Source organism: Tachyglossus aculeatus, chromosome 4 (genome assembly GCF_015852505.1).
Source record: "Tachyglossus aculeatus isolate mTacAcu1 chromosome 4, mTacAcu1.pri, whole genome shotgun sequence".
Classification (NCBI taxonomy): domain Eukaryota; kingdom Metazoa; phylum Chordata; class Mammalia; order Monotremata; family Tachyglossidae; genus Tachyglossus; species Tachyglossus aculeatus.
In genome coordinates this window covers 110,883,681-110,896,330 of record NC_052069.1, presented here as the reverse complement: position 1 = coordinate 110,896,330, position 12,650 = coordinate 110,883,681, and the positions used below count along the sequence as shown (strand labels likewise).

At 45.5% G+C, this 12,650-nt stretch overlaps 1 protein-coding gene across 9 annotated transcripts in view; it reads right to left on the bottom strand.

Annotated features, from left to right (window-relative positions):
- The window catches only part of VAV2 (vav guanine nucleotide exchange factor 2), a 375,195-nt gene that overhangs the window by 9,895 nt on the left and 352,650 nt on the right, over nt 1-12,650 (bottom strand). For 6 of the 9 annotated variants that reach the window (XM_038744653.1, XM_038744661.1, XM_038744657.1 and 3 more), the window contains 6 exons: nt 12,560-12,648; nt 7,145-7,186; nt 6,599-6,615; nt 5,840-5,861; nt 4,920-5,047; nt 2,232-2,306 (listed from right to left, as the gene is read on the bottom strand). In XM_038744653.1, coding sequence (XP_038600581.1) covers nt 2,232-2,306; nt 4,920-5,047; nt 5,840-5,861; nt 6,599-6,615; nt 7,145-7,186; nt 12,560-12,648 — 373 coding nt within the window. The remainder of the gene's footprint in view (nt 1-2,231; nt 2,307-4,919; nt 5,048-5,839; nt 5,862-6,598; nt 6,616-7,144; nt 7,187-12,559; nt 12,649-12,650) is intronic. The other 3 variants (XM_038744659.1, XM_038744660.1, XM_038744662.1) reach the window with 1 other exon arrangement.

The following is a 12,650-nucleotide window of genomic DNA, read 5'->3' as shown; positions in this document are numbered from 1 at the left end:
TGCCCAAAGTCACACAGCTGACAACTGGCAGAGTCAGGATTTGAACCCATGACCTCTGACTCCAAAGCCTGGGCTCGTTGCACTGAGCCATGCTGCTTCTCTCCCCGTGCCCCCCACCAATCCACACACAACTCCTGATAAGAAACTTCCTGAACCTTTTCAGTGGGCCTAAACTGGCTTGACTGGGTAATGTGGGCTTCTCGTCCTGGTCAAGGGATGGTGTTGTTAATAAAGATTTATCTGCTGCAGGAAATAAATCATTACCCCAGAAGGAGGAAGAGAGTTGGCACTCCACACTGGATCTTCTAGACTGTGAGCCCACTGTTGGGTAGGGATTGTCTCTGTTTGCTGCCAACTTGTACTTCCCAAGTGCTTAGTACAGTGCTCTGCAGACAGTAAGTGCTCAATAAATACGATTGATTGATTGATTGTTTGATCTTCCCCATGGCTCTTCAGGGGCTAGGTGAACCAGGAGCCAAGACCAAGGAGTCGCTGGCAACAGACAAGGCCTTCCAAAGTGGCAGTAATAATAATAATGGTACTTGTTAGTGCTTACAATGTGCCACGCACTGTTCTAAGCACTGGGGTAGATACAAGTTAATCAGGTTGGACACAGTCCCTGTCCCACATGGGGCTCCAGGTCTTAATCCCCATTGTACAGATGAGGTAACTGTGGCCCAGAGAAGGTAAGTGACTTGCCCAAGGTCACACATCAGACGTGTGGTGGAGCTGGGGTTAGAACCCAGGACCTTCTGATTCCCAGGCTCGTACTCTATCCTCTAAGCCCCATTGCTTCTCAATAGCCCCCAGCAGGTTGCCCAATTCTGCTAGCCCCTTGTCCAAAAGAGATCTGTGCTGTTCTGGCTTCCTTTAACCCTGCAGCTGAAGCCAACTGGGGGCCTTTGGATGTAACAGTTTACTTGACACAAGCACATTTCATTGCAAGACTGTGAGCTAATAAGGCATGGACAGAGCCATCCAAACAGTCCATCCAGGTGATATTCCCATCCTTGTCTACAGTGGCCAAAAGAGGACCAATGTAATATTGAATCATTTCCAAGGAGCAAATTTCCAGGTGTTTCAGAAAGTCCAAGACCCATGGCATAGACAGTCTTGCTGCTGATTGCTAAAGCCCCTCCAGTGCTCTCTCCTCCACCTGACAGCCAGAAGGCAACCATCTGGAAACTCCTGGGCCTCTCTTTGCTTCCTTCCCAAGAGAAAGCCAGCCTTAGCTGGGTGTGGTACTGCGGATATTGAGTCATGAAGGCCCTGGGCTAATCCAGGAAGGCTGGCTCATTTAACCCAGGGCCAAAAGGAATTGGACTGTGGGAAGCAAGAATTTAAAGTAACATGGAAACAAAGCTCCACAGCACCAGATCTAGCTACTGATACTTCCTTTCCTCAGTTGCAGTCTCACTAATGGCTTCAATAGGGGGTGATTTGGGAGGCCAAATATCCAAATCATTTCATTAAAGAAACAAAAAAACACAACACCCAAGATCACTGTTACCAAATGTGACTATTTAACTTCCCTGTGCCTCAGTTACCTCACCTGTAAAATGGGCAGTAAGACTGTGAGCCCCATGAGGGACATAGACTGTCTCCAACCTGATTAGTTTGTAATAATAATAACAATAATTGTGGTATTTATTAAGCTTTTACTATGTGCCAGGCACTCTACTAAGTGCTGGAGTGTTACAAGGAAATTGGGTTGGACAGAGTCCCTGCCTGCATGGGGCTCACAGTCTTAATCCCCATTTTACAGATGAGGAAACTGAGGAACAGCAAAGTGATTCGCCCAAGGTCACTCAGCATACAAGTAGATAGGCCCGTGCTCTTTCCATTAGGCCATGCTACTTCTCTACCTCAGGGTCTGGCACATAGAAAGTGTTTAACAAATACCACAATTATTATTATCATTATTATTATCATTCACTGCAAATTTGGGTTGGGAGCAGGAGGAGGGGGAAGGGGAGAAGTTTGGCATCTATGCCCTATGGGGCTGGCTGACCTTCAGCCTTCATCCATATGAACCGCCCACCCCACGATGCAAACACTTCTTTTTGGGGAGCTGAGGCAGCCTGGAGACCTCACCTAAGGGCCAGGTGAGGTGACCAAATTGGCGATCCTGCATCAGCTATGAGGAGAAAGACATTGTCCCTGTAATAGATAACCCTGCTCCCCTTCCCAAGCAGAACCTGGGCCTCTACACAAATGACAGAAGCACCTACCCTTCCGTCCACAGGGCAGGGCTTCACAGATGAACTAGGAAAATACCCAGACTTCTTGGTGTGTATGAGCCGTCCCTGAAAGTGGAAAAAAAAAGGTCATTCATTCATTCAATCATATTTATTGAGCACTTAATGTGTGCAGAGCACTGTACTAAGCGCTTGGGAGAGTACAATACAACAATAAACAGGCACATTCCCTGCCCAAAACAAGCTTACAGTCTCAGATCAGTCCCCTTAATGATGGAGTGGGATGAGGGTTGGGGGAGTTGGGCACCTGTTGGGTCAGCCAGGTACTAAGCCACCGTTTAGTACAGTGCCTGGCACACAGTAAGTGCTTAACAAAAACCACAATCATTACTATTATTATTATTATTATTATTAATAATAAACTGGTCAGTGGGCATGGTACAGTATGGGGCCCTGCCCCACTTTTTCAGTGAAAACTTTGCACCCCAGCCATGAATGTAACCACTCTGGTTGAATGGCAGCTCCCTTCAAAATTGCTAGTTTGTTCAACCTTTCTCCCTCAGAAAGCATGCTAAAGCACGCTCATCTCCTCCAACCTGCAAATCTGAAACCTGCCTGAGAACACACTGGGAAAGGGGAAGGGAATGTGCCTGTTTATTGTTGCACTGTCCTCTCCCAAGTGCTTAGCACAGTGCTCTGCACACAGTAAGCATTCAATAAACATGATCAAAAGAATGAATGAACGATTTTCCAAAAACTACATTTTCACTTCAGCCTGGATGGTCCTGGAAGGGTTATAGGTCAGGGCTGGAGAGATAGATTTGGGAATCCCCTCATCTCCCTCTAAGTGTTCTGCAGTCTTACATTTCCTGCTGTCTTCAGGACCTCTCTACTTGGATGTCCCTCAGACACCCCAGACTTAACACGTTCAAATCAGAACTCCTTATCTTCCCACACAAACCCGGTCCTCCTCACTGAGTTCACTATTGGCTTCAAAGCTCTCCATCACCTTGCCCCCTCCTACCTCATCTTCCTTCTCTCCTTCTACAGCCCAGCCCACACACTTCGCTCCTCTGCCACTAACCTCCTCAATTTGCCTTGTTCTCGCCTGTCCCGCCGTCGACCCCTTGCCCACGTCCTACCTCTGGCCTGGAATGCTCTCCCTCCTGACATCCACCAAACTAGCTCTTTGTCCCCCCTTCAAAGTCCTACTGAGGGCTCACTTCCTCCAGGAGGCCTTCCCATACCGAGCCCCCCTTTTCCTCTGCTCCTCCTCCTCTCCCCATCATCCCTACTCCCACCCTCTGCCCTACCCACTTCCCCACCCCACAGCAATTGTGTATATTTGTATGTATTTATTATATTATTTATTTTATTAATGATGTATATATATATATCTAAAATTCTATTTATTTATTTTGATGCTATTGATGCCTGTCTACTTGTTTTGTTTTGTGGTCTGTCTCCCCCTTCTAGACTGTGAGCCCGTCGTTGGCTATCTGTTGCTGAATTGTACTTTCCAAGTGCTTAGTACAGTTCTTTGCACACAATAAGAGATCAATAAATACAATTGAATGAATGAATGAATGAATGACTTTCTCATCACTATAGACCACACCACATCCTCCATCTCACGAGCCTGTAACTTTGGCATAATATGACTCATCTCTCTCATTAAATCTGCATGTTCAGTCTGTCTCTAAATCCTGTAGGTTACCTTCACATCTCTAAAATCTGCACTTTCGTCCTCATCCAAACTACTACCATGTTGATGCAAGCACTCATATACCACCGCAACTACTGCATCAGCCTCCTTGCTGACCTCCCTGCTTCCTGCCTTTTCCATTATGGTCTTTATTTCATTCTGTTGTGGAGATGGATGGACAACCATTGGAGTATTGTTTTTAGAAATGGGGAGATGTGTGTGGAACAATTTTTTGGAAAAATAATTCAGAAACTCCTTACTCCAAACAGAAATTCCTTACTATTGGCCCTAAGTCACTCAATCAGTTCTTCGCCTCCAATCTAACCTTACTAATCTCCTATTACAACCAACTTCACTTCTCTAATCCTAATATACTCATTCACCAAAGCCTCATCTCTCTCACCCCTGACCCCTTGCTCACATCCTCCATCTGGCTTGGAACTCCCTTCCCCTTCATATCTAACAGAACAATATTCTGCCCAACTTCAAAGCCCTACTAAAATCGCACTTCCTCCAAGAGGCCTTACCTGACTAACCTCTCATTTCCCTACTCTAATTTGTCTTCCCTTCTCAATTGCCTATGTACTTGGATCTGTAGCCCTCAAGCATTTGATACCCCTCAAGCGCTTGGGAGAGTAGAGCACAGTAAAGTTGGTAGACATGATCCCTGGCCTTAAGGAGCTTGCAATCCGGTAGGGGAGACAGGCATTAAGATAAATAAATTAATTAAAGATGTGTAATAAGTGCTGTGGGGCTGGGATGGGGGATGAATAAAGGGAGCAAGGCAGGGTGACAAAGAAGGGACTTGAAGAAAAGGAAAAAACAGCTTAGTGTGCATAGTGTATGCTTGGGAGAGTACAATGCAACAAAGTTGGTGTACATATTCCCTGCCCACAACAAGTTTACAGTACAGTTTACACTGTACAGGCACAGGCACTGTGTGTAGGCACAGAAAGGATAAAGAGATTTGTCTAGGATCTCCACACACCCACTTCCCGTCCACCAATTCTACTCACTTCCCACCACTGGGAGTCCGGGTCTCCCTTCAGCAGCTCGATGACATCTCCCGTCTGAAACGTGAGCACCGACTTCCCTGGAGGAGCTGGGTTGCCGTGATAGTTCTGGATGGCCACCATTTTGGGACCTGAGGCAGAGAGGGGAGGCCTTGTCTTTACTGCAACCTTTTAATCCTTTGGCCTCCCACCCTGACTTTGATGAGGAGGGACAAGCTTGCAGTCCTCTTCTGGACCAATGTTGATGGTGGTAGGCGAAGTGCCTCTGTTTTTAGAGAGGCAGATCAATGGTCTTGGCCCAGAAGGTGGACTCAGGGAGGGAAGACTGTCTTATGGCACCTTCAGAATGGTTGAAGAGTTGCTGACACACATCTCTGCAACTTCACAAAAATGTCAATTGTTCATTCTTACCACTGGGGTACCGGAAAAAGGGCTCTCTGTCTTATGACCCACCGGATGTCCAGAAGGGGAAAAACGGAGGAAATCATCTCTGCTGCAGTTTCTGAATTAGCCTGGGCCTTGCTTTACAGAGGTCTCAAGTAGGGGAGGATGGCTAGGAGTTGGGTCCTGAAAATCCACTTTCCTGGGAAGGTGGGGGGATGGCAGCAGTCTCCTTCCCCTCAATGGCTGAAGGTCACTTAAGACCCTGCTTTAAGTCTTCCCTCCCTCCTGACCATGTTCCTTTGTCTGAACAAGGGCCCTGATCAATCAATGCTGGGCTTCCTGGGAGGGGAAGGGATGGCAGGTATCTGCTCTGTGTGTGCAGTTGGAGGGTGGGGGGTGTGGGGAGAGAGAGCATGATCTGGAGTGGGGAACACATCAGGTTACACACTTGATGCTCTGGGACCCTTTGCATGTGGCAACTATTAGTCTTGATGACTGGGACTCCATTTTTTAAGCAGTTTTCAGAAAATGAAACCTACCGGGTCCTATACTTAATGCATCCTGTGAAGGGAAGAAAACATATTGCCATTAGATAAGGGGCTTGTCATTACACTTCAGTTCAGATATTGGAAAACGTCATCCCCTTGGCTTCTCTGAGAGCCACTCCAACAAGACCACAGTCATGTATGCTATCCAACACCGGACCCCCTATGCAAACCCAAAACAAGGGTTTTCCCCTCATGGAACCTGCTCTTCCATATCTTCCCCCAACCCCACCCCTGCCAAGTTGGCCAGTGCTGGGAAGTAATAGATGGTCCTTTAAAGACTTACAGGTCTGAAAGCCTTTTCCAAAAGGAAACCTGGTTGTGAGGAAAAACTCCCACTCAATAAGGGAAAAGGTGTGTAACGGCAGGGAAGGGAGGAGAAATTGCAACTCTCCCTATCTAAAATCACTTGGCCATCACGGTACAGAAGCTTAGTCCAATGTTCTGCATAAAGTAAGCGCTCAATAAATATGATTGAATGAACTGAATGATACAGAAGCTCTCTCAATCTTTTACTCTTTCAAAAGTGGCCAGAAGGAGAGTGCATTCACAGAATTGGATCTTAACACAACCTTGAAATTACCAACCAGTAAAACAACTGACCCTGTTTGCTAACACTGGCAATTACAAAAGTAAATTTGAACATAGGAATAGCTATCCGCAGCTACAGTGGAATTATTTTCAGTTCAAGTAGGTAAAGTCTCTTGAACGCAGAGAGGTGAGACCAAGGGAGAGGGGCTTAAGTGATCTTACCTGGTCCACAGGAGAACCTGAAATCCAAGAAAACAAAGCCATTAGATGAAAAGCCACTGAGGGGTGGTGAAATTCTTCAAATCACTCTCATTGACTCTTGGAGTAAGTATATGGGCGCAGCAAGGCATCATGAAGGTTAATGCTCAGTATGGAGTGCAGCTAAGCCAGTGAACCCCAGGGTTTTAGTTGTTACTTTTCATTGATGCAATCATGCCTCAAGAGCTCAGGTCTCTGAAATGACCTTGCCAACTTTGAAATTAATTTCAAAGTAGAGATGGGTTAGGAGTTGTGGAACTACAACTGTATCCACTTTTCTAGCCAAGAATACATCCCAGACAGGTGTATACTTCAGCTTTGTAGATAACAAGAATGCTTACCAGCCCGCCCTCCCCTCAGGCGCCCAAATACAACTGAAGATGTTGGGTTTGCAGACAGCAGCTTGCTGGGATGAGTGGCAAAGCTAGGTTAAATTCCCTCTACTGAAAAAGAGCAATGACCACAGGAAAACGCAAACTGAAGAAACCTGATAGGTATTCTAACACTCACAGTGGCAGATATGTTTTTGTGGACATATGTATCCCAGAGACCCTGAAGGACACAGATTTAAAATGCTTAGCTGTTTGCTTGGAAGAGCTGCAGACAAGGGTTGTGACACAAAAGTTTCTCTGCCGTACTATTTCTTAAGTGCTTACTATGTGTCGGGCACTTTACTAAGTGCAGAGATAGATACATGATAGTCTGGTTGGACACAGTCCCTGACCCACAAGGGGCTCCTCCCAGGATTAATTCCTATTTTATAGAGGCTACCGAGGCATAGAGAAGTTAAATGACTTGTCCAAGGGCATCAGCAGACAAGTGGCAGAGTCGAGATTAGAACCCAGGCCTTGGCCTGAGCTTTATCCACTAGTTAGCACTTAACAAATACCACAATTATTATCAGAGGACAGGTAGCTCTAGAGGTAATTTCATTGACTGGGCTCTGCATGGAAAGAAGGCCAAAGCCACCCTCAAGGCTTGACGTTGCTTGTACCTAGAAAGAGTCAGGTTATGGGGTCTCTCTTTGTTGCATCCTTCCAGTCATTCTAGAAGGAAATTTTACCCAAGAAGGATACCCAACCAGGCCATTCTTGGAAAGAGAACAGGCTTGGGAGTCAGAGGTCATGGGTTCTAATTCCTGCTCCGTCACTTAGCGGCTCTGTGACTTTGGGCAAGCCACTTAACTTCTCTGTGCCTCAGTTATCTCATCTGTAAAATGGGGATTAAGATTGTGAGCTCCACTTGGGACAACCTGATCACCTTGTATCCCCCCCGCACTTAGAACAGTGCTTTGCACATAGTAAGCGCTTAACAGTGCTTTGCACATAGTAAGTGCTTAACAAATACCATCATCATTATTCCAGCGCTTAGAACAGTGCTTTGCACATAGTAAGCACTTAACAAATGCCATCATTATTATTAAACAACCTCCCCAAAGGGATGGGCAGCACTGGCATGTGAAGGGCACTGTCTGGTCCCACTCGTGAGAAGCAGCAAGGCTTAGTGGATAGAGCACAAGCCTGAGAGTCAGAAGGACCTGAGTTCTAATCCTGGGTCTACTACAAGTCTGCTGTGTGACCTTGGGTGAGTCACTTAACTTCTCTGTGCCTCAATTGTCTCATCTGTAAAATGGGGATTAAGAGTGTGAGCCCAATGCGGGACAGGGACTGTGTCCAACCCGATTAGCTGGTAACCACCCCAGCATTTAGTACAGTGCCTGTCACATAGTAAGTGCTTAACAAGTACCATTATTATTATTATTATTTTTCCTATTATTAATAATTATTGTTATTCACCTCTATATCCAAACTGTGAGCTTAGACTGGGAGCCCCGGGTGGTACAGGGGCTGTGTCTGACTTTTTTTTTTTAAATGATATTTATTAAGTGCTTTCTATGTACCAGGTACTATACTAAGAGTTGGGGTAGAAACGAGCTAATCACCTTGGACATAGTCCATGTCCCAAATGTGGCTCATAATCCCCGTTTTACAGATGAGGTAACTGAGGCACAGAGAAGTTTAGTGACTTGCCTAAGGTCACACAGCAGACAAGTGGTGGAGTCAGGATTAGAATTAGGTTCTTCTGACTCCCAGGCCTGTGCTATATCCTTTAGGCTACACTGTTTTTGCTGTACCTGTATATATGTATATATGTTTGTACATATTTATCACTCTATTTTACTTGTACATATCTATTCTATTTATTTTATTTTGTTAATATGTTTGGTTTTGTTCTCTGTCTCCCCCTTCTAGACTGTGAGCCCACTTTTGGGTAGGGACTGTCTCTATATGTTGCCAACTTGTACTTCCCAAGCGCTTAGTACAGTGCTCGGCACACAGTAAGCACTCAATAAATACGATTGATTGATTGATTGATTGTTTTTATAGTTAATCTAGATATACCCCAGAGTTTAGTACAATGCTAGGTAGCATTTAACAAATATAATAATAATAATACCATAATAGCATAACAAGAAGAAGTATGACGTAGTGCATAGAGCACACATCTGGAAGTCAGAAGGACGTGGGTTCTAATCCTAGCTCCGTCGCTTGTCGGCTGTGTGACCTTGGGCAAGTCACTTTACTTCTCTGTACCTCAGTTACCTCATCTGTAAAATGGGGATTTTACTGGGAGTCTTTGTGTCTACTTAAGGGTTTAGTACAGTGTTTGGCACATAGTAAGTGCAAAATAAGTACCATAAAAATAATAACAATTATAATTATACTAATAATCCCTCTAGAATGTGAGCTCCTTCTGGGCAGGGGACATGTCTCCCCACAGCCCTGGATCACCTCCAAAGTCCTCCTCCTTTGCTCTTGTGCCCAAGCCACTGAGCACTGGTGGTGGAAATCTAAATATCAGGCCAACTTTGTCCACGTCAAGTTTATCCTTGCATGCTTTAATAATAATAATGATGACATTTATTAAGTGCTTACTATGTGCAAAGCACTGTTCTAAGTACTTTACAAGGTGATCAGGTTGTCCCACGTGGGGCTCACAGTCTTAATCCCCATTTTACAGATGAGGTAACTGAGGCACAGAGAAGTTAAGTGACTTGCCCAAAGTCACACAGCTGACAAGTGGCAGAGCCGGCATTTGAACTGATGACCTCTGACTCTAAAGCCCGTGCTCTTTCCACTGAGCCATGCTGCTTTAAATCTGCCCTCTCCTGTATTTTTCCACCCTTATTGACACCCATACTCACCACCCTCGCCAGTTGTTCCAGACATTTAACTCCTTCCTCAGGTCCCCTGTCCCCCCCACTGCCCCCGTCTTTTGCCTCCAATAAACTGACCACCTACTTTATTAAGAAAATTGACACCATCAGGTGTGAACTCCCTAAAATTCCCCCTTCCCCTCCTCAATTCCTCTTCATCCCAGCCCCCTCTTCAAGTCTCCCATCCTTCCCAGCAATATCTCTAGAGGAGATCTCCTGCCTCCTCTCAAAAGCCACCCCCTCCACCTGCACATCTGATCCCATTCCTTCTCACCTTATCAAAACTCTCGACCCCTCTGTTCTTCCCTCCCTAACAGCCATCTTCAGCCACTTGCTCTCCAATGGCTTCTTCCCCACTGCTTTCAAACATGGCCGTGTCTCCCTTATCCTACATAAACCCTCCCTTGACCACATGGCTCCCTCCATCTATCACCCCATCTCCCTCCTACCATTCCTCTCCAAACTCCTCAAGTGAGTTATCTACACCTGCTTTCTCAAATTCCTCTCCTCTAATTCTCTCCTTAACCTACTCCAATCTGGTTTCCATCTCCTTCACTCCACAGAAATTGCTTTCCTAAAGATCACCAATGATCTCCTTCTAGACAAATCCAACAGCCTCTTATCCATCCTGATCCTTCTCAACCTCTCAGCTGCCTTTGACACTGTGGACCATCCCCTTCTCCTGGAAACATTATCCAACCTCAGCTTCACTGATTCTGCCCTCTCCTGGTTCTCATTCTTAGTGTCTTTCACAGGCTCCTTTTCTGCCTCCCATCCCCTAACTGCGGGGGTCCCTCAAGGTTCAGTTCTGGGCCCCCTTCTATTCTCCATCTACACCCACTCCTTTGGAGAACTCATTTGCTCCCACGGCTTCAACTACCGCTTCTATGCAGATGATTCCCAAATCTGCTTCTTTTGCCCTGATCTCTCTCCCTCTCTCCAGGCTCAAAGATCCTTCTGCCTTCAAGACATTTCTACTTGGATGTCCTCCTATCACCTCAAACTTAACATGCCCAAAATTTAGCTCCTTATCTTCCCACCCAAACCCTATCTTCCCCCTGACTTTCCCATCACTGTAGATGGCAACACCATCCTATCTCACAAGCCCACTACCTTGGCATTTTCCTGACTCCTCTCTTTCATTCAATCTACATATTCAATCCTTCACTAAATCCTGTCAGTCCCACCTTCACAACATAGCTAAAATCCTTCCTTTCCTCTCCAGCCAAACTCCTACCATGTTAATACAGTCACTCATCCTATTCCACCGGGATTACTGCATCAGCCTCCTTGCTGACCTACCAGTCTCCTGTCTCTCCCCACTCCAGTCCATTCTTCACTCGGCTGCCTGGATCATTTTTCTATAAAAATGTTCAGGATATGTCACCAAAAAACTCCAGTGGTTGCCCATACACCTCGGCATCAACGAAAACCTCCTCACCATTGGCTTCAAAGCATTCCACCACCTTGCTCCCTCCTTCCTCACCTTGCTACTCTCCTCCTACAACTCAGCCGGCACACTTGACTCTTCTAGTGCTAACCATCTCACTGTGCCTCGATCTTGCCTGTCTCACTGCTGCCACCTACCCCACATCCTGTCTCGGGCCTGGAACTTCATTCATTCATTCAATCGTATTTATTGAGCACTAACTGTGTGCAGAGCACTGTACTAAGCGCTTGGGAAGTACAGGTTGGCAACATAACGCCAACATAACGGAGGGAACGCCCTCCCTCCTCAAATCTGACAGACAATTACTTTCCTCCACTTCAAAGCCTTATTGAAGGCATATCTCCTCCAAGAGGCCTTCCCAGACTAAGCCCCACTTTTCCTCATCTCCCACTCCTATCTACATCACCCTCACTCACTCCCTTTGCTCTTCCCCCTCCCATCCCAACATGCACTTATGTACATATCTGTAATTTTATTTATTTGTTTTGAAGTCTGTCTCTCCCATTCCAGACTGTAAGCCCACTGTGGACTGGGAATGTAACTGTTTATTGATGTATTGTACTCTCCCAAGCACTTAGTACAGTTCTCAACACATAGTAAGTGCTCAATAAACACAACTGAATGAATGAATGGTGTGTGGCTGTACTAATAATAATGATGACATTTGTTAAGCACTTACTATGTGTCAAGCACTGTTCTAAGCACTGGGGTAGAAACATCCTAATCAGGTTGGACACAGTTCCGGCCCCACATTCATTCAATTGTATTTATTGAGCACTTACTGTGTGCAGAGCACTGTACTAAGCGCTTGGGCTCACAATCTTAATCTCCATTTTACAGATGAGGTAGCTGAGGCCCAGAGAAGTTGTACTCTCCCAAGTGCTTTGTACAGTGCTCTGCACATAGTAAGAGCTTAATGAATACTACTGATTGATGTCTACTCCTACTCTGTGATGACCCAGAGTGCTGTCATCTGTCAGACAGAGTGTTGTCAGAGTTCTACTCAGTGTGCTTTACATATACTTCAGGAGACGCAAATCTAGTCTGCGAATGAGTGCACTGAACATTTCAGTAACCGTGCTGTACTTCACTGGGTTACTACCTTAATTTCTCTATTACAAAATTTAAACTCTGTTTCCTAATTGCATTTGTTCTATATATATCTTGTTTTTGAATGGAAAATGTCTGCCACATATGATTTAGAGAAAACTTTTCAAATTACTCCAGGTGTAAAAAATGAGGATTCTGGGTCACTTACTGATCTTGCAGGGTGGAATAACTTCTAAACATTCTTTATGGGCTCCAACTCCACATTTTGTGCAAAGATAGCCTTGATAGAAGGTCCCTCT